The sequence below is a fragment of the Microtus oregoni genome, unplaced genomic scaffold (assembly GCF_018167655.1).
Source record: "Microtus oregoni isolate MIOR12 unplaced genomic scaffold, Mior012 000046F_ref0000063, whole genome shotgun sequence".
Classification (NCBI taxonomy): domain Eukaryota; kingdom Metazoa; phylum Chordata; class Mammalia; order Rodentia; family Cricetidae; genus Microtus; species Microtus oregoni.
The window spans coordinates 12993537-13020008 of record NW_024543220.1 but is presented as its reverse complement, the minus strand read 5'-3'; the positions used below and the strand labels follow the sequence as shown (position 1 = coordinate 13020008).

Below are 26472 nucleotides of genomic sequence, written 5' to 3'. Positions count from 1 at the left end.
CATCCAGACCATTAAAAAAGCTTTTGTAAAGTTGTTTTGTGTGTGTTTGTTTTCTTTTTTTTTTTTTTAACTTGGTGGATGGGTGCCCTTTTGAGACAATGTCTCAAACTCATGGCAATTTTCTAGACTTCCAAAGTTCTGGGATTACAGAAGAAGTGAGAGGCTGTAAAAAATCTTAATTATGGGGCTGGAGAGACAGTTTGGTGGTTAAGAGCACTAGCTGCTCTTCCAGAGGACCTGGGCTCAGTTCCTAGCACCCACAAGGCAGCTCAAAGACGCCTGCAGCTCTGGGTTTGAAGGATCTAACACGTTCTTCCAGACTCTTGAGATGCTATGCTCACATGGTTCACAGACACAGATGCAGGCAAAATACTCAATACTAAAATGAACACAAGATAAATATTTAAAAAGTAAAGAAAAGAAACTCCCTGGGAGGCCAGGTGTAGAATACTGTTTTAAACTAGGTAAAGGCGTGTTACATTTGTTTATGCTGCATTTGTTTAACTATGTAAAGATGTGTTCCTGTTTCACTTTGTCTGCCTAAGGAACCTGATTGGTCTAACAGAGACAAAAAGTAGGAGGAGGAATCTAGACTCAGGAAGTACCAAGGAGAGAACAAGAAGAAAGAGAAGGTGGGGCCAGTCAGCCAGACACAGAGCAACCAGGAACAGAGAGGCAAAAAGCTCCAATACAAAACATAGATGAAGAGAAACAGGTTAAGCCTAAGGTAGGGCTGAGCATTCATAACTAAGAATTAGTCTCTGTGTCATGACTTGAGAGCTGGCTGGTGGCCTAAGAGAAGGCCTGTGACAGCCAGGAAAGGGCAGATGGAGAGACAGCCACAGTGAAGACATCAGGAGCATGTTCCCCATCCTCTCCTCTCTCACCTCTCTCCCACCTCCCTGACCCATCTCCATCCTGAGAATCCGGAAGAGCTTGGCTTTCAGCCTTTATCCCACCACTCAGGAGTTACATGGCATCTGCTCTCTTTGACATTGGTCTTTCATTAACTACTGAGAGCTCACGTTCCTCCCAAGTTTTTGCCTTGCTGAGCTGTTTCCTAAGAAATGAGGCCTGGTATCAGCGTGTCCCACAGGACTACAGGAATTCAGTAGGTAACTACCACACTAAAGGCAGAGCCCAGGACACAGGAACTTCAGGCTAGTGTAAATGTATGTGCTTATGTGTACTCACATGTGCATGCGTGTTCACAGATGCATGTGGAGGCCAAGGGTCAACATCAGCGGTCTTCCTCAATGCTTCAACACATTATATTTTCACACAGGTCTCTCCATCAACCTGGAGCTCCCTAAGCTGGTTCTAAACGGTGGCCAGCAAGCCCAAGAGGTCCTCCTGTCTCCTCCTCACTAGATTTAAGATTACAGACAGATGCCTAGCTTTCTTTTATGTTGGTGCTGGGTATACTAACTAAGCCATCTCCCCAGCCCGCCAAGGACCCCTGGGAAGTTTCCTCCCTTTCTTCTATGGCTGACTGCCCTAGCAGGCACTATACACACAGGCATTACATAGAGACCCACTTAGGACAATTCATCCAGAAAAAACTCCAAGGAGCTGGGGAGATGATTCCTCAGCTAAAGCATCTGCCATGCAAGTATGAGGACCAGAGTTCAGATCCCTAGAACCCACAAAATGCCAATGGACATGGCATCCCACCTGTAACTCAAGTTTTGGAAGGCAGAGACAGGTAAGCGAGCCAGCTAGACTGGATGTACAAGTGAGTTCTGGGTCTGACCAAGAGATCTTGCCTTACTGAGTAAGGTGGAAGAGGGATCCAGAATGATTTGCAACATCAACCTTGGACCTCCACACATGCACACCCACAAAGAAATGGGAAAAGAGGGCCTGGAGGACTGGCTCCGTGGTTAGGAGCGCTGGCTGAGTTCAATTCCCAGAATCCCCATGGTGGCCCACACCCATCTGTAATCCCAATCCCGGAGGATTTGATGCCTGCTGGCCTCCTTGGGCACTGCACTTCTATGCAGACAAAACGTCCATACACAAAACAAACAGAAAGGGCAAAAGCTCTAATTCCCTGACTGTAATGCCATGGTCTGTGAGCCACCAAATGTCCCAGAAGAGACTTCAGCATACCACATATCTTTCTTTTTTCCTTTTGTTTCTCTGGGTTTCTCTGTCCTGGAACTCGATCTGTAGACCAGGCTGGCTTTGAACTCATAAGAAATTCAACTGCCTCTGCTTCCAAGTGCTGGGATTAAAGGGATGCACCACCATGCCTGGCTCTTCCGTTATCTTTCTTTTTTTTTTTTTTTTTTTTTTTTATTTTTCGAGACAGGGTTTCTCCGTAGCTTTTGGTTCCTGTCCTGGAACTAGCTCTTGTAGACCAGACTGGCCTCGAACTCACAGAGATCCGCCTGCCTCTGCCTCCCAAGTGCTGGGATTAAAGGCGTGCGCCACCACCGCCCGGCCGTTATCTTTCTTTTTAAAAGCACAAGAAACTCACGGAAGACCCACCGTTTTCCAACCTTCGGACTATGCCTTTCTGCATTTTCTTCCACCCTATCATAGGACCACCACACAGTAAGAGCTCAACACTACTCTCCCTCTCCGCCGCTCCAGCAGAGGCCAGTACAGCACTGCCGCACAGAGAAGGGCAAAGGCTCAGCTCTTTTGCTCATGAGTGAGTCGGAGAGTATGACCTCTCTCAAGCATCAGTCTCCTCAGCTGGAAGTGAGAAACGCAAAGTTCTGCGGCTACTTTACTGGGCTGTTATGGGGGTCAAATTAAAGAGATTACAAGATAACCCACTGCAATGGCTATTACACCAGCGTGATGTGCCACGGCACACACCTGTGATGCCAAGTCTCAAGAAGATGAGGCCAGAAGACTCAAAGTTATATAAAAATCTGTTTCAGTAAAATTAAAAACTAAAAAATTTTGTTGCTGTGTGGGAAAAAAAAAAAAGTTCATTCCAGACGAGCCAGGGATATATAGTAAGACATGGTCCTGTCTCAAAACACAAGCAAACACAGTACTTGGGCTAGGGATGTGCCTCAACACTAACAGCACTTGGTTTCCTTAGCAACAGCAGGACAGCATACAGATGCCAGGTCCTGTTACTCAGATACCGCCCAGTCTATGCATCTTCAGGCCACAAATGCTGACTTGAAGCCTGCCTATTCAACCTGCCCTTTTCCCTCCTTGGTAATTTAGTTTTTGTAAATTTTTTTTTTCTCGAGACAAGGTTTCTTTGTGTAACAGCCTCGGATGTCCTGGAAATGGCTTTTTTAGACCAGGCTGGCCTCAAACTCACAGAGATCCGGCTTAAAGGTGTATGCCACGACCACCCAGTCTATAATTTGATTTATGTTCATTGGTGGTTTTCCTGCACTTACATCTGTATGAGGGTGTCTGAATCCCTGGAACTGGAGTTACAGATGTGAGCTGCCAGGTGGGTACTAGGAATTGAATTCAGGATCTCTGGAAGAGCAGCCGGTGCTCTTAACCACTGAGCCATCTCTCCAGTCCCCCACCAGCCATTCTTTCTCTAAGAATGCACACAGCAGGTAGCCTTGAGCCCAGTGGTCAGAACTGGAGGAAGAAGTAGAGAAGCTGAGAGAAGCTGAGGACCACTTACTTGGTGGGAGGCAGGGACAACATCCTGTGCATCGTGGAGGTCATCCGATCTCTGCCCAAACTGAAGGCGTCCCTAGTCAGGGACACAGCTTCCTTGGTGAGGTCCATGGTGGCATGGAGAGCCTCCTTTGTGGCATCCTTGGTCATGTGAATAGCACTGGACAAGTCGCCCTCAATGTTCCTCAAGGGCACGGACTCCCCTTGTCCATTCACAGCAGCAGCCCTGTCAGCTGAGGACATCGACGCAGCTGCTGAGCTGGCAGTCTGAGCTCTGCTCAGCTTCTTGGCCTGCAGAGACTCAACTGCCTCATGGCTTTTCCCTGTTGGCTGTTGAGCAAGGGGACCAGAGTCCTGGAGCACTCCATCATCATACAGCCTTTCCTGGGATGCACCCAGATTTTCAACACTGCTGACCTTCAGGACTTTCTCAGGGCTCACTGGGCCCTGGTCTGAGGAGGCATCAGACTTCAGCTCCCGGTCCTCTGACTGAGACAGCTCTGAGTCTATGAGGCTGGTGGTATCCGAGCCTGCAGAGTCAGCATCAGCAGTCCCAGGGGCAGGAGGCATGAGGAGAGCCACCTCAGCACTGGGAAAGAGGACACCAATGCAAGCTGTCTGGTCCTGCAGGGGAGACCCAGTCATGGCCTCTGTATCCTTGGTCAGCTGCTCCTGAAGCCCCTGAAGCACCTCCTTGAGGCGAAGCAGAGCCAAGTACTGGTAGTGGTCGAGCCTCACTCGGACGTGGGCAGGGGAGTGTACTAGCATATGAACATTCGCCACACCCTCCAGCTCCGCCACATGCCCTCTGTAGTCCACACCGGCATCACCTTCTCTCAGAACTTCTGGGGTTTCCGTCAAGCCTGACAAGCTTTTTAAGTCTCTTTCGGTCTTCGACCTGTGATGGGACACAGACTCAGGAGCAAGAGCTTCAGACCGCACAGGACTGCCAAAACTGGCTGACGGTTTTAGCCTCCCCTCTGAGGCCAAAAGGAGCCGCCGTGCCTGGGCTTGCTGCCAACGGAGAGGAAGGCAGGCCCAAATGGACAAGGGGAAAGGGGCCACAAAATTCAAGGTATGGCCTTTGAAGTTCTCTGTGCCTTCAAAGTCCAAGGAGATCTGGGTGAAGTGCAGAGACCAAAGATCCTGGGAGGCCGCAGGCCTCTGAGGAGGGAGGGAGCTAGGCTGAGCTGGGAGGGAATCCATCTGGAAAGCATGGTGCAGGAAGAGCATGTGCAGAAGGCTGAAGCCCCCTGGAACCTTAGGGAAGTGACCAGAACTAGAACGAAAGAACTCAGCAGCAGCAAAACCCCGGAAGAGACTCTGGAGGTCCGGGCAGCTACAGTGTGGGGCATGCCGGGTGTTGGTGGCGGCCATGCTGGACGTGGAGAAGACAAGTGCTTGGGGACGGTGCAGTTTTGCCTGCTCTCTCCTCTCCAGCGGGAAGCTCGCCTTCAGAGAGAACATGAAACACGATTAAGGCATCCAAGCAGACATGTAGGCATCTGCAGCTGACTTTTCATCAGCTGGACACAGCAGGACTACAGCTCAGAGCCTTGAAGAAACGGAGCTGTGTCTACCAACACTGCCGAAGTCCAGCTCTGTTCCTACCTTCATCCCGAATGCATCCACTCGAATGTCCAAGTGCTCATCTTTTTGCCTTGAATCTTCCAGTTTATAGATAGCTTTGAACTGCTCCAAGCTGCGGTATAAATCTAGACAGAAGAGATTTCCCCACAGCAAGCTGACGGGATCCACAGTAAATGTCAGACCATTTAGCTGGATGTAGAGATTAGGACAAGGGACTGGAAGCAGAGAACACAAAGATGGTCATCTACAGTGCTGCAGCTGGACTCCCCACCAGCTGTGGTCTCGCACACCAGCACAGACACACCCAGTCCCCACCAGCTGTGGTCTCTCGCACACCAGCACAGACACACCCAGTCCCCACCAGCTGCTGGTCTCTCTCACACCAGCACAGACACACCCAGTCCCCACCAGCTGTGGTCTCTCGCACACCAGCACAAACACACCCAGTCCCCACCAGCTGTGGTCTCTCACACTAGCACAGACACACCCAGTCCCCACCAGCTGTGGTCTCTCACACCAGCACAGACACATCCAGTCCCCACCAGCTGTGGTCTCTCACACCAGCACAGACACACCCAGTCCCCACCAGCTGTGGTCTCGCACACCAGAACAGACACACCCAGTCCCCACCAGCTGTGGTCTCTCACACCAGCACAGACACACCCAGTCCCCACCAGCTGTGGACTCCCCACCAGCACAGACACACCCAGTCCCCACCAGCTGCTGGTCTCTCTCACACCAGCACAGACACACCCAGTCCCCACCAGCTGTGGTCTCTCTCACACCAGCACAGACACACCCTTGCACGCCATGAGCTTGACCTCAACCTCACTGTGCGGCCATGGATGACCTGCTACCTCCACCTCCCAGAGCTCTTAGATTACAGCTGTGCATCTCCACCATCAGTCTGTGTGGTACTGGTGAGGAAGCACAGGGCTCCGCATGCTGGGCAAGAACTCTATCAACGGCTGAGCCGCAGCCCCAGCCCCAGGCAGACACATGACATTCCGAACCACGCATGAGACTGGACTGTGGTCTCAAAGCTGACAACGCTTACCTGGAAGCTCCTGGTTATCTGGGAAGTAATACTCTGTGAACTGCACATGGATGGCAGCCACCTGAGCAGGGAGGTGATGGCGTTTGCGGCTGCAGGAGAGCAGAGTGGATGGCTTCTTACTTGGCTGTCCGGCTGTGGAAACCTGAGTGACCACAATTCACTGTGAGCCCGTGTCAGAGCCCCAGACACAACTGTTTCCTAAGGAACGCGTGCCTCTGCCATACCCCTTCCCTGGGGCGCACAGAGCTTTCCGCACGTCCCACCTGTTCTGCTCCATCCCCAAGTTGCTGTTCAGTTAGGTTTGAGGGATGGGTCCCACATAGTCTTAAACTGGCAATGTAGCAGAGGATGGTTTTGAACTCTTGCCTTTACCTCCAAAGTGCTAGGATTTTAGCACCTCAACCAGTCCAAGTTCGTTTTCAGCAGGAGGTTGTAACACAGCATTCTGAGAACACCCTAGGTCTTTTCTCAGAGATCATGCTCAACAGAAATTAACCAAACTATCCATCTACTCAGAAGTGAGACCATCAGGCCCTGGCTTCCATACCTGGATCCAAGCTGTTCCTAAACTATCTCACACCCGCCGATGTCTTCCTGTGTCCTCACCTGGTGGATGTCCAGGTCATCCACTCGTACAACCAGGCAGCTAGAGCGTAAGCGATTCCACGCTGGAGGGCCAAAGGCAGCCTGCCAGCCCTGAGCAGGGCTTTTGTCAAGAGGGCTCTTTCCAGGACTAGAGAAAGAATCTAAATAAAAATGAAAAGGAAAAAAGAAGTAGATACATTCCTTATTCATTATGAATAAAATTTAGAAATTAAAAACCCAAGATCACTAGTAGCATGAAGCAGAAAGAGAACTCTACACTGGGGGCAGCTTGGTAACAATCTCCATGAGTTCAAGACAACAGCCACTGACAGATGAGTGCCTGGGAACTGCAGCTGCCGCTGTTCACAGGGAGCACCACACTGGCATCGCACTGCGAGATGCCGCTGCCGCTGCTCAGAGACGGAGCGCCACACTGGCATCGCACTGCGAGATGCCGCTGCCGCTGCTCGGAGACGGAGCGCCACACTGGCACCGCACTGCGAGATGCCGCTGCTGCTGCTCAGAGACGGAGCGCCACACTGGCATCGCACTGCGAGATGCCGCTGCCGCTGCTCAGAGACGGAGCGCCACACGGCACCACACTGCGAGATGCAGCTGAGTAAACAGATTCTCCACTGCTTCATCTCCACCAGCTATCCACGGCAAAGAACAAAAGGCTGAACAACTAGAACTCCCCAGGGCCTTAAAACTACCTGCTTTCTTCCGGAAGGCAGAGTCTACACCCAGATGCCAGGGCGGCTTCAGACTGCTCTCCTCATACCACTTCTCCATCTTACTCTGGAACTCCGTCACCAGTTTCTGGGCCCAGTGGCCTCGGGTCTCCATGGCCTCACAGTGACGCACCCAATGTTTACAGCTGTCACCTGTGGGGTAAAGAAGAAAAGATCTGAACCCAGTGTCATAGACCAGTGTGCCAATGTTTTCCTCCTGTCAGGGCTGTCAGAGTTCAGATTAGATCCCAACCCCAACCCAGAGTTTCTTGGGATAAGAGACAAATGCCAACTGGGTGCACCCATCTTCGTCTAAACTCCATATGTGATTCTCACTCCACAAGGGTCTCAAAACTATTTCTAACTACGAACTACTAGACGAGCTTTAAAGCGAATGATCTTGAGGGCCTCTAGTCATCACCAACAACAGAAGACCACACAGGCTGCAGATGCTCACAGGGAGATACTCCAGCAGGGTACCACACAGGCTGCAGATGCTCACAAGGAGACACTCCAGCAGGGTATCACACAGGCTGCAGATGCTCACAGGGAGACACTCCAGCAGAGGGTATCACACAGGCTGCAGATGCTCACAAGGAGACACTCCAGCAGGGTACCACACAGGCTGCAGATACTCATAGGGAGACACTCCAGCAGAGGGTACCACACAGGCTGCAGATGCTCACAGGGAGACACTCCAGCAGGGTATCACACAGGCTGCAGATGCTCACAGGGAGACACTCCAGCAGGGTACCACACAGGCTGCAGATGCTCACAAGGAGACACTCCAGCAGAGGGTACCACACAGGCTGCAGATGCTCACAGGGAGACACTCCAGCAGGGTATCACACAGGCTGCAGATGCTCACAGGGAGACACTCCAGCAGGGTACCACACAGGCTGCAGATGCTCACAGGGAGACACTCCAGCAGGGTACCACACAGGCTGCAGATGCTCACAGGGAGACACTCCAGCAGGGTATCACACAGGCTGCAGATGCTCACAGGGAGACACTCCAGCAGGGTACCACACAGGCTGCAGATGCTCACAAGGAGACACTCCAGCAGGGTACCACACAGCTGCAGATGCTCACAGGGAGACACTCCAGCAGGGTACCACACAGGCTGCAGATGCTCACAAGGAGACACTCCAGCAGGGTACCACACAGGCTGCAGATGCTCACAGGGAGACACTCCAGCAGGGTACCACACAGGCTGCAGATGCTCACAGGGAGACACTCCAGCAGGGTATCACACAGGCTGCAGATGCTCATAGGGAGACACTCCAGCAGAGGGTACCACACAGGCTGCAGATGCTCACAGGGAGACACTCCAGCAGGGTATCACACAGGCTGCAGATGCTCATAGGGAGACACTCCAGCAGAGGGTATCACACAGGCTGCAGATGCTCATAGGGAGACACTCCAGCAGAGGGTATCACACAGGCTGCAGATGCTCACAAGGAGACACTCCAGCAGAGGGTACCACACAGGCTGCAGATGCTCACAAGGAGACACTCCAGCAGAGGGTACCACACAGGCTGCAGATGCTCATAGGGCGACACTCCAGCAGAGGGTACCACACAGGCTGCAGATGCTCATAGGGCGACACTCCAGCAGAGGGTACCACACAGGCTGCAGATGCTCATAGGGCGACACTCCAGCAGAGGGTACCACACAGGCTGCAGATGCTCATAGGGAGACACTCCAGCAGGGTATCACACAGGCTGCAGATGCTCATAGGGAGACACTCCAGCAGGGTATCACACAGGCTGCAGATGCTCATAGGGAGACACTCCAGCAGAGGGTATCACACAGGCTGCAGATGCTCATAGGGAGACACTCCAGCAGAGGGTACCACACAGGCTGCAGATGCTCACAAGGAGACACTCCAGCAGAGGGTATCACACAGGCTGCAGATGCTCATAGGGAGACACTCCAGCAGGGTATCACACAGGCTGCAGATGCTCACAAGGAGACACTCCAGCAGGGTATCACACAGGCTGCAGATGCTCACAGGGAGACACTCCAGCAGGGTATCACACAGGCTGCAGATGCTCACAAGGAGACACTCCAGCAGGGTACCACACAGGCTGCAGATGCTCACAGGGAGACACTCCAGCAGGGTACCACACAGGCTGCAGATGCTCACAAGGAGACACTCCAGCAGGGTACCACACAGGCTGCAGATGCTCACAGGGAGACACTCCAGCAGGGTACCACACAGGCTGCAGATGCTCATAGGGCGACACTCCAGCAGAGGGTACCACACAGGCTGCAGATGCTCACAGGGAGACACTCCAGCAGGGTACCACACAGGCTGCAGATGCTCATAGGGCGACACTCCAGCAGAGGGTACCACACAGGCTGCAGATGCTCATAGGGCGACACTCCAGCAGCCCTCTGAGCATATGTAGCTATATCCAGCACCCTTCTGCTGGCTGGTCACAGATGAATCCAGAAATCCCCTCTCAATTATCTGGGGCCATGCTAGAACACGTTACACTTCTCTAACCTGCCCAGTGGAAGGGGTAGTAGTCAAATGCCATCTTGCGGAAGGTAAGCTGCATGGCACCACCCGTGAGTCTGTTTGCAGAGACACCTATGGAAGAAAGATGCAAGTGAACAGTATGGAGGAGCAAAGAAACCTGCAAAGTCCTCTGCACCCCAATGCTCTTGGTGAGAGGAACCAGTGGTCCTAACTAATGGGCCCAGATCTGTGCTGTATATACTAAAAAGAATATACAAAGATTCCTTCGTTCAATTAATGGAAAAGAAACAATAATTGTCTTAAATTAGCTGATATTAGTATTAGTATAAGATATTCGTATTTAGCCGGGCGGTGGTGGCACACGCCTTTAATCCCAGCACTCGGGAGGCAGAGGCAGGCGGATCTCTGTAAGTTCGAGGCCAGCCTGGTCTACAAGAGCTAGTTCCAGGACAGGAACCAAAAAGCTATGGAGAAACCCTGTCTCGAAAATCCAAAAAAAAAAAAAAAAAAAAAAGATATTCGTAATTTAAGACTATAATTACTGATAACGTTGTGGGGGGTCTTTGTTGTGTTTTTTAGGTAAGGTCTCATCAAATTCAAGCTAGTCTCAAATTTACTCATCATAGCTGCTAGGACTGGAATACGTACACCCACAGGTATTCTTCAGATTTGGGGAAAGGAGGACTGGAATACGTACACCCACAGGTATTCTTCAGATTTGGGGAAAGAAGGACTGGAATACGTACACCCACAGGTATTCTTCAGATTTGGAGAAAGGAGGACTGGAATACGTACACCCACAGGTATTCTTTTGATTTGAGGAAAAGATAGTCTCCCCTCCCCCCCCCCCTTTTTTCAAGACAGGGTTTCTCTGTGTAGCTCTGGCTGTCCTGGAACTAGCTCTTGTAGACCAGGCTGGCCTCGAACTCACAGAGATCTGCCTGTTTCTGCCTCCTGTGTGCTGGGACTAAAGGCGTGCACCTCCACTGCCCGGCATCATTCTGAATAAATCCAAACACACGTGGGACATGACCTTAAGCAGGCTACAAACATACTATAACCTTGCTACACATATAAATACAATATATATAATTGAAGAGGGATTGAGACAGGATATCACTGTGTAGCCCTGGCTGTCCTAGAACTCTCTATGCAGACGAGAATGGCCTTGCACTCACAGATATCTGCCCGCCTCTGCCTCCAGGGTACTGGGATCCAAGCTGTGCACTACCATATCTGACTATCACAACATTAATATGAAAATGACTTAATACTCTGAACATTCTGGCTCCAGGTAGCGCTGCGGCAGAACACCTGTTAATTTAGCATACATATGAGGTCTGGGCTCAATCCTCAGCTCCGGAAAAGAAGAGAGAAACCTGAGAACTCTGAGTTTCCTATATTGAATTTACTTTTCCTAAAATCCCCCAGCAGTGGTTCTCAACCCATGACAAACACCAGCACTTCTCAGGGAACTGGGGAAACAGGTTTATGCTGGCTGAGCTCGATCGATCCCTGAAGATCCACACAGTGTGGTGCAATAAGGGCCTGCCATGTGCACGCTGCGACAGGTGGCTCCAGCTACCCCAGAGCCTGGAGAGCACGGCCACAGGCGACACAGAGCTACCCAAAGAGGGCTGGGCTCTGCCCAAGACAGTGCTGGGCGCCAGCTGGGCGCAGGCTGCATGGGTACCTGGCTCCCGGGACGGGCTGTCGTCACAGATGTGCAGGTCCAGGCGGGAGATGAGGAGATGGTAGGAAGATTCCTTCACGTCGAACCTCTCAAAGTACTGGCTGAGGCGGCTGCTGCTGCTGTTGCTATTGCTGTTGCCCTGGCTGCCACTGAATGCCTGGGCCCAGGTCTGCTGGGCACTGGGAGCAGGTGGAGTGAGCTACATGTGATGGAGAGAAAAACATCAGGAACTGAGGAGATGGCTAGGTGGTTGAGAGCCCTGGCCGCTCTTCCACTGGACCCAGGTTCAGTTCCCAGCACCCACATGACAGCTCACAGCTGTCTGTAACTCCAGTCCCAGGGCTTCAAACACCCTCACACAGGCATACATGCAGGCAAAACACCAAGGCACATAAAATGAAAATAAATTATAAATTTAAAAGACAGACAGACATCAAGTCCATGTTCTGAGAGGCTATTTCTGCTGCTTCCTGAAGCTTAAGTCCACATGAATAAAACCACAATTTAACAGAACCCCTTCTGTCTCCTAACTGCTGCCCAGTCTCTCACTCAGCACTGCCCAAGGAAGCAACCCAGTCTAGCAGCCGTCCCAGGGTATCCTCGGGTTGAGCTGCTGCTGTGGGACACTGGTTTTGTGCCCTGTAAAGATCTGTCTGTTGTACTGGTTTAATAAAATGCCGATTGGCCAGTAGCCAGGCAGGAAGTAGAGGCAGGGTAACCAGAACAGGAGAATTCTGAGAAGAGGAAAAAGTCAGTCTGCAGTCGACACAGAAGAAGTCAGACACAAAAGGAAGCAAGATGAGAATTCCTCACTGATAAAAGGAACCAAGCCACGTGGCTAACACAGACAAGAATTATGGGCTAATTTAAGATATAAGAATTATTGAATACCAACTAGTTTATAATTGATGTAAGACTCTGTTGTTTATTTGGAACTAAATGGCTACAGGACCTGGTGGGACAGAAATCTCTTATAACAAGTTGCCCTGCAAGCTCTCAGCTACCAGGACTACACTGACCCCAGTCATCTCCTCTAGAATGTCCTCCCTAAGGGCGCTGCTGTGCCGGATGGGCAGTGCCCTTTCTCCACGCTTTTGCAGCATGGGGTCTGCCTGCTACAGAACCTGGCACACCACACATTAACAATCTGTCCACTGTCTATGCTCCAGACAGTGCAAATCCCAAGGGGAGGAACCAGAGGCTCAGGCCACCTCCTTTCACCTGATATACAGGAGGGATCCAGTGGACACAGCAAATGAAAGAGGACAAGCATAAGCAACACAATTGGCGAACTTCATAAGCCAACAAAGTCTTCATTCCGCCAACACTAGCATAAATCAGAGCTTCCCAACTGCTTCCCCAGCCCCGCAAGCTGTGCAGTCGTCTCTAACCTGCACAGGCTCAGGAGCCAGGCTCTTCCTCTGCTGGGCTGACTTCTCCATGGCCTCACTCAGCGACTCGGCATACTTCATCATCGCCTTGAGCTGTGAGTCAGTCAGCACCCAGAGCAGGTCATCCAGCAGGAACGTCAACTTGGAGGCAACCACATTGCAATCTTTGGTCTGAGGGGCCACAGAGAACACAGGTCAGCATCTTGTATCTTCCAAGGCCTTAAAGTGACTTTGGCCTGGTTTTCCCAGGCAGCTTTTCACCTTCCAGGAGGTAAAAAGAAACCATTCAAGCATTTTGGAAAACCTATTTCTTACAGAGTAACTCAGATTTGCTTCTTTAAGAAAAAGTAGCAGTCAACCTCAAGATGCTTAGGCCAAGAGTATACATAATAAATACGGGTAGAAACTGGTTTCTAGAAGTACCCAAACGACGGAAAGCTCCTCTCACACTGGTGGGGCCAACAACAATGTGGATAGTGGCAGAAGTTCCCCAGCCTGGGCGCACACACTCACTCTTCTCTTAAGGGCTATTTGGATCCGGCCTTGGTTGGTAATGAGCCTCAGTGGAGTGGTAACTGGGTCCTGATCCCCATTATCTGTGGCATCTGCCTCAATTCGAAGTGTCTGCCAAGTTATTTCCTTAAATGTTAAAACCTGGAAGGAGGGAAAATAAAATCCCTTGATTCTGTGATCAGATGAACCAGGAGACGGAAGAGCTGAGGGGAAAGAGAGACAAGGCGAGTGGCCTCTCAGCCAGCATCCTAACTGGAGGTCTTGGTTTTCCTCTACTTCCAATCCCTCCACTCGTTCCCCTCAGAACACTAGGACGGTCACCTCTCCTCGACGGGGATCGGTGATGCGGGTCAGACGCAGGTCACTCTGCTGCCAGTTGGGGTTGACACTATAGCCCTGGAGCTGCCACAGTTCAAAAGAAGCATGGAAGGCCTTGGAGTGGATCTTGATGGTGATGGAATTGACAATGATGAACATCCCCTCCACCACCTTCTCAGCAAAGCCATACTCACTGCAATGGAGGAAGGAGAGAGATCAGACCCAGGGACTGCAGGGATGGGACTGTTTCAGAGACAGAGACTCTGCTATAAACATGACTGCTTACTTTTCTTTCTTCTCTCCTTGTTGTTTTTCCCCTCTAAATTTTTTGCTTGGGGTTTTTCTTAATATTTTGTTTCTGTTTTTGCTTAAATGTTTGAGTATACTGCAGACATACATGCCTATCACACATCACATGCTTGCAGTGCCCACAGAGTCCACAAGAGGGAGCTGGATCCCAGAAAGTGGAGTTAAGGATGGTAACAGATGCCGAGTGGGTGTTAAGAACCAAACCCAGATCTACTAAAAGAGCAGCCAGTGCTCTTAATCTCAGAGTCATCTCTCCAGATCTCTAATTTTCTATAAAATCTTCAAAGACACAGAATACTGTAAAAAGGGAATAGGAAGAAGAAAGAAACTCAGACAAGTCAGGTGGGGTTTATAGTGTCAATTCAAGTCAAGAATACTACGCCCTCTACCTGCCAAGTATAGCCAGCACTCCCCCATCCAGCTGCCTACTATAGCCAAAGCTCTCCCTCCACCTGCCTACTATAGCCAGTGCTCCGCCCATCTGCCTAGTATAGCCAGCGCTTCCCCCTCCACCTACCTAGCATAGCCAGAAAGTTCATTCCCCGAGAAGCCACACATTTATATGCAATTTAGTCACATAGGATAATAAAAGGTCCCACAGCCCAATAAAAATAGAACAAAGTATACACAGTTCACAGAAAAAAATAACACTAACACTTACACATAAATCCAAACTATAGTGACACTGTAGAGTACAGCTAAGTGGTCGATCACTTGCCTGCCATGCTACAGGCCCTGGATTCATCCCTAATATAACAATAATGAAAACAGCTGTGGCTCACACCTGGAATCCCAGCACTCAAGAAGCAGAGGCAAGCAGATGCCAGCTTGCTCTGGGGATCCTCTTTTCCCATCTCCAGAGCTGAGGTTACAAGTGGGTTCCCACCCTCTGGCCTTACACAGGAGCTGGCGATGTGAACTCCACACCTCATGCTTACAAAGCACGTACTTTACCCACTGACCCATCTGCCACCAAAAATACTTCTTTAAGGAGAAGAGCAATGCTGTGCCTCGAGGACACCTTTAACTCAGCACTGAAGAGGCAGAGGCAGGCAGATCTCTCTGAGTTTGAGGCCATCAAGTTCCAGGCAAGATACAGTGATAACATGTCTCAAAAAAAAAAGACAAAAACATCGAGAAATTATATTCCTTTAGTTAGTTATATTCCCGCCAAAAGAGAAATGTGAATACAGGACAAGAAAAAAATATACAAAACATTAAAAACAGATACAATTTGGTAAACTGTTGGGAAGAATTTGACAGTTTCTTCCAAAATCAAAACTTCCCATATACCATTATCACCATGCAAGTTCACCCCTAGGCGTTCACCTGAGAGCACACAGCCTCACAAACACATCTGATGGTGCTCCCCGAGAGAGCACACAGCCTCACAAACACATCTGATGGTGCTCCCCGAGAGAGCACACAGCCTCACAAACACATCCGATGGTGCTCCCTGAGAGAGCACACAGCCTCACAAACACATCTGATGGTGCTCCCCGAGAGAGCACACAGCCTCACAAACACATCTGATGGTGCTCCCCGAGAGAGCACACAGCCTCACAAACACACTGATGGATGTTCACAAAAGCCAAGCACCCCAGTGAGTGACAGTCAAGTGAGAGGGAAGCTGGGCATGGTGGCACAGTCTGAAATCCTGGGATCAGGAGTTCAAGGCAGCCCGAGCTACCCATAGTGAATTCAAAGGGAGCCTGGGCTACCATATAATGGAACGTACTCAGTTCGACACTCTGTGTCCCCAAGTTCATACTGATGTTAGTAACACAGAGGTACAATATGGCACCTGGGATTTGCCGTCAAGTCCTGGAACACACAGGAAAAAGGCTGGCAAAATGTTGGTAATTGTTGAGGTTTGATATCTGAAGCAGGGGTGTGATATACTAACCTATCTGCTTTAGCTGTATGTGTGAAAGTGCGGCACACTTAGAATCCCAGTACTCATAAACTGAAACCAGCCTGGGCACAGTAACAGACGGTCACTCACAATCCTTTGTCGGGGCTCAGTCACTAACCTCTGTCCCGAAGCAAGGGCAATGGGAGACTGTCCGTTGGGAGGGCGAGGGTCCTCACAGGTCTGCATCTCCACCTCCACCTTATCTAGACACTGGAAGAAGAGTTACGCAGAGCTAAGCGTCCACACAACCCTCGCACAGCACCAGCAAGACAGCAGACTGCTACAAGCCGCCCCAGCCAACACAAACCATGCTTCTTACTTTCTGTCTGGATCCCAAAGAAAATGCAAGGATAGATCTTGAGACGTAAAAATCATTATTTTAAAAAAAAAGGCTGGGCGATGGTGGCAGAAAATTAAAATGCAAAAGATTACTTGCAAGCATAAAAGGCCATTACCAAGCAAATTGGATGTGTCTTCAACTTGGTCCACTGGATCTGAAAGAACAAAGCAAAGACACAGCATGTGAGAGCTGTCCCTCAAGAAAACAAGCCTCCTGGTCCACGACAGCAGCAGCACTTGGACACCATGCTCACCCTGATGGAGGCCCTGTTGCAGTAGACCCTGCTAATGGCCAGCCAGGTAGGCAGTTCCAGCACGTTCTGCAGAACCTCTTCATCTAGCTCCAGATTGGTCAACTGACCCTCCCCTTTCAGGGTGCTCAAGTTGATCTTGTCCGGGGAAAGATTCTTGGTGAACCTGCGAAGAGTGACAGGAAAGCACTGTTTCTAGGGCAACGTGATAAATGAATTGGCACTACCACAGTCAATCATTCCTGGTCTTCACGCCACACACAGATCTGGGACTAGCTCTTGTAGACCAGGCTGGCCTCGAACTCACAGGGATCCATCCGCCTGCCTCTGCCTCCCAAGTGCTGGGATTAAAGGCGTGCGCCACCACCGCCCGGCAAGACCTCTTCTTCTACTATGATAGCCACCACCTTACTGACAATGTATTGTGGGGAATCTGGAGGCATGGATGGAGTGGCAACACAGCCTTCTATTTCTGGATCTGCACATAAAAGTTCTCTGAAAACAGAGCAGCTAGGCCAGATGTGTGTGTATGCCTGTGATCCCAGCACTTGAGAAGTGTAGGTGAAGATCAAGGCCGTAATGAGTTTGAAGCCAGCCTGGGATGCATGTCATCCTGCCCCAAAGGCATCAGAACAACAAAGACAGCAACTAAATAAAAACATAAAATGGCTGGGTAGCGGCGCACACCTTTAATCCCTGCACTTGGGAGGCAGAGGCAGGCGGATCTCCGTGAGTTCGAGACCAGCCTGGTGTACAGAGTGGGTTCCAGGAAAGCCAGGGCTACATAGAGAAACCCAATCTCAAAACCCAAAAACAGGGGCTGGAGAGATAGCTCAGTGATTAATAGCACTAGCTGTTCTTCCAAAGGACCTGGGTTCAATTCCCAGCACCCACACAACTGTCTGTAACTCCAGCTCCGGGGGAGCTCTGACACCTTCACACCAAGGCAAATAAATTAAGTTAAATAATTTTTTTTTAAGAATTAAAACGCTTTTAATTAAAAAATCATGAATAAATTTTTTAAAAAAGAAAGAAACTAGAAAATGAAGCTTCCTCAAGTCCTTCTAAGTCTGTATATGGAGACAGGCAGATGGGTAAAAACAGACAGCCAGGAATGCTTTCAGCAAGGATAGAGAACAAAGCAGAGGGCTGCAAAAACACCCCACAAATCCAAGCTCAGAGGAACACCTAGGACTCAGTAAAAACCAAAGCAAGAACCACTGGGAGGTTTCTGCAAGCTACAAGAGGCCATAGAGAACCCACGCAAGCGCAGTAACCTGTCTGTCAATGCCAGAAACTAACCTTCTAATGTGCCTTTGGTTTTTTTTTGTTTTTTTTTTTTGTTTGTTTGTTTTTTGTTTTTTCGAGACAGGGTTTCTCTGTGGCTTTGGAGCCTGTCCTGGAACTAGCTCTCTAGACCAGGCTGGTCTCGAACTCACAGAGATCCGCCTACCTCTGCCTCCCGAGTGCTGGGATTAAAGGCATGCGCCACCATCGCCCGGCTTAATGTGCCTTTCAAAATAAAATAAACATAACAGATTGGGGAAAGATGCTCTGAAGCAGCGGCTCTCAGCCTTCCTGAAGCTGCAGCCCTTCAATACAGCTCCTCATGTTATGGTGTCTCCCTCCAACCGTAAAATTATTTTCATTGCTACTTCATAACTGTAATTTTCCTACTATTGTGAATTGTCAAGTAAATATTTGTGTTTTCCAAGTCCTAGGTGTCCCCTGAGAAAGGGTCGTTCTACCTACAAAGGGATTGCAACCCACAGGCTCAACACTGCTGGTCTAAATCACGGTAGCAATGGAGGAACAGGGCAGCAGCTGGGAAAGAAAAGCAGCCTATTTTTTCATAGCACAGAGACACTCTGTGGACTCTGAAACAGTGACAAGCTGATGGGATCCATGAGCAAACCAATACCTGTGGTCGTCCCAAAAGGATGGATCCTGCCTCACTTTGAGACATGGAGTCTAAATGCTCACCTAAAGGAATCGCAGAAGAGAACTGCTGGTCTAGAGCTCTGAGTGCGCCATCAACAAAACCCCGGCCGGGAGACTCAGGCCAATCTTTTCTCTGGTCCACGCTCAGCTCCCATCTTCCTCCCTTTCCTGGAGCACTCATCAGCAACCCACCTGGCTCCTATCTTCTCCTCCTCCGCATTCCTGGAGTCTGTGACACACTTTCTCGGCAGCCGTGCTTGCTCAGTTTGATAGCACACCTAAGACAGGAGTTTAGTCTACACATTCTTCCCAAGGCCAGGCGATGGTGGTGCAAGCCTTTAATCCCAGCACTCGGGAGGCAGAGGCAGGCGGATCTCTGTGAGTTCGAGACCAGCCTGGTCTACAGAGCTAGTTCCAGGACAGGCTCCAAAGTTACAGAGAAACCCTGTCTCGAAAAACCAAACAACAACAACAACAACAACAACAAAACATTCTTCCCAAGCACTGACTCAACAGACGGCCCTGCTAGTGAATGACTCCCAAATCCTTTCTCATCTTTTCAACTGGATCAACTTCTTCAAAGCTGAGCCTGCTCGTCTGTGGGACAAGCAAGACAAATGAACCTCCTCTTGCTCCTGCATCTCAGAGTTGCTATCTTCTGTTACAATAAGCATGGAGTGCTCTGTCCTCCATCACTAGTTTTCCTTGTGTTTATTTATGTTCATTCTTATCTTAGATGCTAACAGTTTAGGTTCCAAGTTTATACTTATGAGCTTCGCCCCCACGGTCCCCCTCTCTAAGCTGCGTTTCAAAGGTGTCCTTCCTTGTCCATACTAATCATCATGTGCGCGTTTTCCCACTGCGTCATTTATTCACCGTGGGAAGGTGCACTCATACCAAGGCCAAGTTGGCACTCTCCCTCAACCATGTGGGTCCCAGATGGAGCTCAGGTTGTCAGGCAGCAAATGCAGTTACTCTCTGAGCCAGCTTGCTGGCCCACAAGTTTTATTTTTGTATTTTTTTTTACAGTACATAAATGGTATTCCTTTGTAATTTTAGTAATGAAATTCCTTTTAGAAGCTGGCAACCATGCAAGACAGTATCCTATGACACAAGAGGATACACAGAAATGAAAATTAACCAGCATGATAAGCAAATTCAAGAAAGTGATACCTGTGGACTGAGGGATGGCCCACAGGAAGCTCCGACAGCCTAGAGACTCATTTCGCAGCTGTGGATTATTGAGGACTGCCTTCCCAGAAGTCCCCACAGCTCTCGCTACACACAGATGGTGTTGGGTCTCTGGCCCACCCAGTGCTCACTTCGGCCACTTGTCAGGACTCGTGTGTGCTGAGCAAATGTTAGGGATGAAGCAGGCTTGCTGGCCATGGACTACAGAAGTTAGAGTCCCTAAGCTCAGTACTGCATCAGCCACTCGCACAGGCAGCCAACTAGCACGTCACATCTCTTCTGTGAGCCTGGGGGGCAGACATTTCAGCCATGGCACTCACACGGCTTGCCTACCTCTGCAAACATCCATCCGACAGCAGCAGGCTACATTAGCATCTAGATAATGTTGAAGTTCAGAAAATGACAATGGCATGCAGAGCACTCTCAGTTAAAGCCCTGAAAGGACAGCAGACGCCCAGAGAGGCCCTAGTCTGACACTCCTTCATCGGCTTGAAGAACAGACACAAAAGGGGAAACTTCCATGTGGCCCCTTCTGAGTCTGTGAGCATACTTGGGTAGATAGTGTCACAAGCTACACTGCCTCCAAAATCAACGCAGCTCCTAGAAAGACTCTCAGCCTTTACCACCGTCAAAAGCCTGCGCTCGTGAAGGTCACGGGCTAACCACACTTCTGTGTCCCTGAGGAAGTAAATACAGGTGAAAACCGTTCCCGCCTCCAGGTAGGTCCTATCAGGAAAGCTTCAGAGGGCCGAGGACAGGTTTACCCTTTGTTCCACATAAGGAAGAAGGAATCCCCAGACTTCAACTTCGACTGATTTTTTTAATGCTAAGCACTTCAGCCCAAGCCCTAAAACAGGTGTTGAAAATAAACGAAGTATGAAGCAACTCTGCTCTTTTTTAAATTCTTACTGGGGAGGGGGGCGGGTTGTGACAGAAGGGATGTCAAGTGTCTTCTTCATTGCTCTCCACTTTATTTTCTGAGAGACACTTCTCTCACTGGACCTGAAGCTCACTAACACGACTCCACTGGCTGGCTAGCAAGACTTGGGTCTCTCTTGTCTCTGCTCCCCAGTGCTGGGATTATAAGCATGTGACTGACTTTGCTGAGGGTGCTGGAACTCTGATTTCAAATTGTCATGCTTGTTCAGCAAGTACATTTTCTTTAATTTATTTATTTTATGTGCATTGGTGTTTTGCCACTGATATCGGGTCCCCTGGAAATTAGTTTTGAGCCACCATATGGGTGCTGGGAATTGAACCTGGGTCCTCTGGAAAAGCAGTCAGTGCTCTTAACCACTGAGCCATCTCTCCAGCCCCCCAACTTTGTTTTGTAAACAATAGAAACCAGCTTTGTTCCCATGGATCCTTTCCTCTGAAAACTAGGACCCTCCTTTTACTGAAATGAATGCCTACAAGCAAACAAAAACAGGGTGAGAAAGAGTCCACCACTTCCTAAACAAGAATAGGCAACTGAGGATAGTGCATGCTTCTAGAGAGGAGGGGAGGTCCCAATGCCTCTAGAAGAGAGGAGGAGAGGTCCCAGCGCCTCTAGAAGAGAGGAGGAGAGGTCCCAGCGCCTCTAGAAGAGAGGAGGGAGGTTCCAGCACCTCTAGAAGAGAGGCGGGTCCCAGCACCTCTAGAAGAGGAGGGGCGATAGTCAGGAAGCAAGCAGGCGGAACAGGAAGCTCAGCACACTTGCTTTCACAGGGCACTTCTGAGCCCTTTATACATTCAGAAGATTCAAAGGATTACAATTCCTTTCTCAAACTCTCCTGGCAATCCTTCCTTCAGTACAGACAAAATCAGAATGAGAACCAGCAAGAAACGCTGCTCTTCCTTATAGGGAGGCCCCCAAGCTGGCCTCAAACCAGCAATCCTCCTGCCTTCACCTCATGAGTCCTAGGACTGCAGGTACATGGTACATACTGTCATGCCCACATGAGAAGTTCTTGTCTGTTTTCAAGGCAGGGTTTCTCTGTGTAGCCCTGGCTGTCCTGGAACTCACTCTGTAGACCAGGCTAGCCTCAAACTCACAGAGATCCACCTGTCTCTATCTCCCGGGTGCTGGGATTAAAGGTGTGCACTTATCTTGTGTAAATAGAATAAATTTCAATTTAAGATTCATTAGCTGCATGTACACCTGCAGGCCAAAAGGGGGCACCAGATATCATTACAGATGGTTGTGAGACACCACGTGATTGCCGGGAATTAGACTCAGGACCTCTGGAAGAGCAGCCAGTGCTCTTAACTGCTGAGCCATCTTTCTAGCCCCTACAATTTTCAGGTAAGGTTATAGTGTAGTATCATCAGGAACCTTTCTGAACTTCACCAACCCAATTATTAGCAAGACCTTGAGAATGCCAGGGCTACTTCATGTCCCTCCACACAGCAAGCCCTGTCTCCACCAGGACGCTGACTGGAGAGCACAGAGGCGCTGTGCCACCAGCTGGATGATCAAGTACAAAAGCAAACAGTGCCATCAAACATCAGAAGTGGAACACTGCTGCTACTGGAAGCTCTACAAGTTGGGGGTGGGGATTCAGCTCAGCACTACAGTGCTTGCCTTAGCAAGTGTAAGGCTTAGTCCTCCTCACCAGGACGTCTCCAGTACACTCCCAGGACGGCAAACAGGCTTTCCCTAGGACAGTAATGACTGTCAGCAGGTGTCGCTTACACACAGGGACACAGCCTGAGTGTATCCTCACTTGGGAGGCAGAGGCAGGTGGATCTCTAATTTAAGGGCAGTCTGTTCTACAAAGTGAGTACCAGCCCAGCCAGAGTTACTTAATGAGACCATCTTTAAAACAAACAGAATTTCCCTGAACTGGTTATTTCCTGAAGTTTACAACAATGATAAACAATAGGTTTTAAAAGGTGATCCATGGGGAGGCTGGAGAGATGGCTCTGAGGTTAAGAATACCAACTGCTCTTCCAAGGGACCTGGGTTCACTTCCCAGCTCACACAAGGCAGCTCTCAACTGTCTGTAACTCCAGTTCCAAAGGACCCAACATCCTCACACAGACATATGTGCAGGCAAAATAGTAATGTTCATTAAAAAAAAAAAAAGGTGATTCATGGAGCCAGTTATTACCGGGGGGGGGGGGGGGGGGCAAGGTTTTCTGAACTGAGGCTCAGCAAATCCATGAGTCCACGTGGCTCTCCCACTACCTATACAAGGAATTCCAGCACAAACTCTGGCCCATCATTTAGTTCAACTAGATTAAACTGAGGCAATAAGATGAAGCCAACTGTGCCAAGTCAGCCTCAGACGCCAGATCCAGTTCTCAAAATCAAGAGGAATCTGAGTGCTTGAGAAGAGCCTTGCTGTGCCATCTCTGTCCCCTGCAGTCCCCGGCGCAACACAGTATCTACGATCCCTCACAGTCCAAGGGTAGCTAAAAAGGCTAATGCAGCCCGGTATCTGGGGAAACATTCTCGAGCCGTCTGTTACTATCACTGATACAGAGGCTTAGACGAAGTCAAGTTGGAAAAACACACTGATCAGCTTCATCTCTGCAGGAGAAACACCATCTGCTAAAGGAGCAACGGGAAGGCTGTCAATCATCCTTGCAAATCTGTAACATGATGTTAGGAAGACAGAGTTTTTAAACCTACAGACTCTAAGAGTCAGAAACTTTCTTAAGTCAGTGTCTCAAGTAGCCCAGGCTGCCCTTGAACTCAGTACTCGGGAGGCTTGCCTTGAATTGCTGATCCTCCTACCTCAGACACCTAATGCTGAAGTGGCAGGTATGTGCCAACACACACAACCAAAAAGGATTTTAAATAATTTTAATTCAAGCTGGGCAGTGATGGCATGCACACCTTTAGTCCCAGCACTCGGGAAGCAGAGGCAGGAGAGTCTCTGATTTCAAGGCCAGTTTGATCTAGATAGAGAGTTCCAGGACAGCCAGGGCTGTTACACAGAGAAACCCTGTCTCAAAATTAATAATAACCATTAATTGAAAATCTGTAATTTACAAATGAAAACAGTGATGAGAAATGAGAAAGGGTTACCCTAGAGTCCTAGTCAGCTGGGGGTTAAACGTGGGACTAAGCACACCACAGAAATGGAACAGAACCCAGCATTCTCTACTTACTACCTGCCCCAGAGCCTGCAGACAGCAGAACTCACAACAACTCCTCCCCGCTCCGCTCCTTCACTAAGAGGTATAACAAGACCCAGTCTCAGAAATCCAAAACCACTGGGACAGGAGAGATGACTCGGGTTAAGTGCCCTGGCTGCTCTTCCAGAGGACCCAGGTTCAATTTCTAACACCCACAAGGCAGCTCACACATGTATATAACTCCACTTCCAGGGTATCTGACACTCATTTGGCCTCCTCAGACACTACATACACACAGTACACAGACATACATTTGGGCAAAAGACTTTTTTCTAGTTATTATTTCCACTATGATCAGACAACCTATTAAGTTTTTAATATTTTGACTCTTTTATTTTACTATTTTTCATGTGTACAGGTGTTTTAATGGCAGGTTTGTATGTACACCACATAAATGTCTGACACCCACAGAGGCCAGAACAGGATATCATATCCCCTGGAGCTGGAATCACAGTGAGCAGTCATGTGGGTCCTGGGACTCAATTCTTGATCCTCCGGGAGGACAGTGCTCCCAACTGCAGAGCTATCCCTCCAGCTACTCGCTATCTAGAAAATGGTTGGAAGAATTTACTGATCAGGATATGGCCTACCTGGTGGACATTTCTTCTGCATTTGAAATGAGAATTCTAGTTATCATGTGTAGAATTCTAGGAATGTGTACAGAGAACATATAAATATAAATCCTCTACATGGGGTCTTTTAAGGAAGAGAACCATGCAGTCTTTTATATTTCCATTGCCCTTCAGTCTTTCCTGTAAGCCGAAGCGTCTGTATGTTTTCACTTCCTCTCCCATTTAAATAATTTAGTAAGTATACCTTATACTGGGGCTGGAATCCTCAATCTATTATCTAAAAAATGTCTCTATCTCTCTCTTCTTTTGTCTCAGTTACTTTTCTATTGCCGTGATAAAACACCATGATCAAGGCAACGTACAGGAGGGGTTTATTTTGGGCTTACAGCTCTAGCGGGTTAGAGTCCACGACAGGATCAGCTGCACGACAGGAGCAGCAGCTTAGAGCCTCACATCTCAAACCCAGGCAGGGGACAGCGACTAACTTGACCCGGCAGGAGTAAATTAAACCTCAAAGCTTGTCCAGTGACACACTTCCTCCAGCAAGGCCACACCTCCAAATCCTCCCCAAACAGCACCAACTGGGGACCAAGGAATCAAATGCCCAAGACTTGTGGAGGACATCATTCAAACTGCCACATCCTTTTAAGGACACAGAGTTGGGTATGAAACCTGATGAGTTCCTTTCAGCGGTTGACCTTTCGTCCACCCTCTTCTGCTGCTGGAGCAAAATCACCCAGGCGTGGAAGCTTCATTTGCAGGTGTTTTCCTTTTTACCTTTCGTTTTTACCAATATGAACATCATATCTCCGGGATTTTGCTGTTATTAGTTTGAGGTAGTTTTTCATGAAGTCCAGGCTGGCCTTGAGCTTGCTATGTGGCCAGAGATGACTTTGAGCTGCTGGGATTTCAGGTGTACACCACCACACTAGGCTTGATGTGCTGCCGAGGATGAACTCTAGGCTTCCTGGACACAAGGCAAGCACAAAAGCCCAGACCAGGAATGGTTTTCCTTGTCCTTACCCTGCCTGTGAAAACACTCCACATGCCATACAGTCCATCCATTTAAAGTGCACAAGCCAATGGCTTTTGTACTACCAGTTGTGCAACCTTATGTAAAGCCAACTTTAGAAAAGCTTCACTACTCCTCTCCAAGAAAACCCACGCGTGGCAGCTACCCACAAGACCGCCATTTTCCCACAGCAGTCCTAGTCGACCATCAGTTTATTTTGTGTCTATGGCTTTTCTTAGTTTGGATATTTAATATAGCTAACTCATATATGGTCACTCTTCTGTGAGATTTTTATTTAGTACAGTATTTTGTGCCGGTACATATGTTGCATGCTCATGTCTATGTGTGTGAGTGTGCACACGCGTATGTGTTAACAGATGTGTAGCGGTCAGAGGACAACATCAGGCACCTTCCACCCTTTAACATGAAATTCCAACGTACATACTCTTTTTCACAGCACCTCCTAGGCAGCTGGCCATGTCAAGATGAGGCTGACAGCTACTTTCCAGCCACTGGCTGTCAAAAACTCACTAAAGAGAAAGATGAACACAAACGCTGTGTTGTCTCTGAGAAGCGCACGACCACAGAAGTAACTGGGTGAAGAGCACAAGAGTTATATGGTCTGAATCAGTGGACAGCTGCTCCACATTCTGCTCCTTCAGCCAATAGCCTTTAAGATACCAGCCCACTTGGGCGAGGTCTCCTATAGTTTAAAAAACAGTGGGAACCGTGTGACCCGCTCTCTTGCTTCCCGCTCCTGATCTGCTGCTAGACTCTGTTCCTGTGTGCACTCAGAGGACTGTTGTTTAGGACGGTGATCTGCAAGTTTTCCCCATAAA

General features: G+C 49.2%; 1 protein-coding gene across 1 annotated transcript in view; it reads right to left on the bottom strand.

Moving 5' to 3' along the window:
• Positions 1 to 26472, bottom strand: part of Uhrf1bp1 (UHRF1 binding protein 1) — a 61434-nt gene that overhangs the window by 14616 nt on the left and 20346 nt on the right. Inside the window, exons 2-14 of the mRNA XM_041634853.1 lie at positions 16796 to 16958; positions 16658 to 16696; positions 16321 to 16412; positions 13982 to 14171; positions 13661 to 13801; positions 13148 to 13318; positions 11757 to 11955; positions 10088 to 10174; positions 7558 to 7728; positions 6866 to 7005; positions 6260 to 6401; positions 5224 to 5417; positions 3617 to 5064 (exon numbers count right to left, since the gene is read on the bottom strand). Of these exons, the coding sequence (XP_041490787.1) occupies positions 3617 to 5064; positions 5224 to 5417; positions 6260 to 6401; positions 6866 to 7005; positions 7558 to 7728; positions 10088 to 10174; positions 11757 to 11955; positions 13148 to 13318; positions 13661 to 13801; positions 13982 to 14171; positions 16321 to 16412; positions 16658 to 16696; positions 16796 to 16958 (3177 nt within the window). The remainder of the gene's footprint in view (positions 1 to 3616; positions 5065 to 5223; positions 5418 to 6259; positions 6402 to 6865; positions 7006 to 7557; positions 7729 to 10087; positions 10175 to 11756; positions 11956 to 13147; positions 13319 to 13660; positions 13802 to 13981; positions 14172 to 16320; positions 16413 to 16657; positions 16697 to 16795; positions 16959 to 26472) is intronic.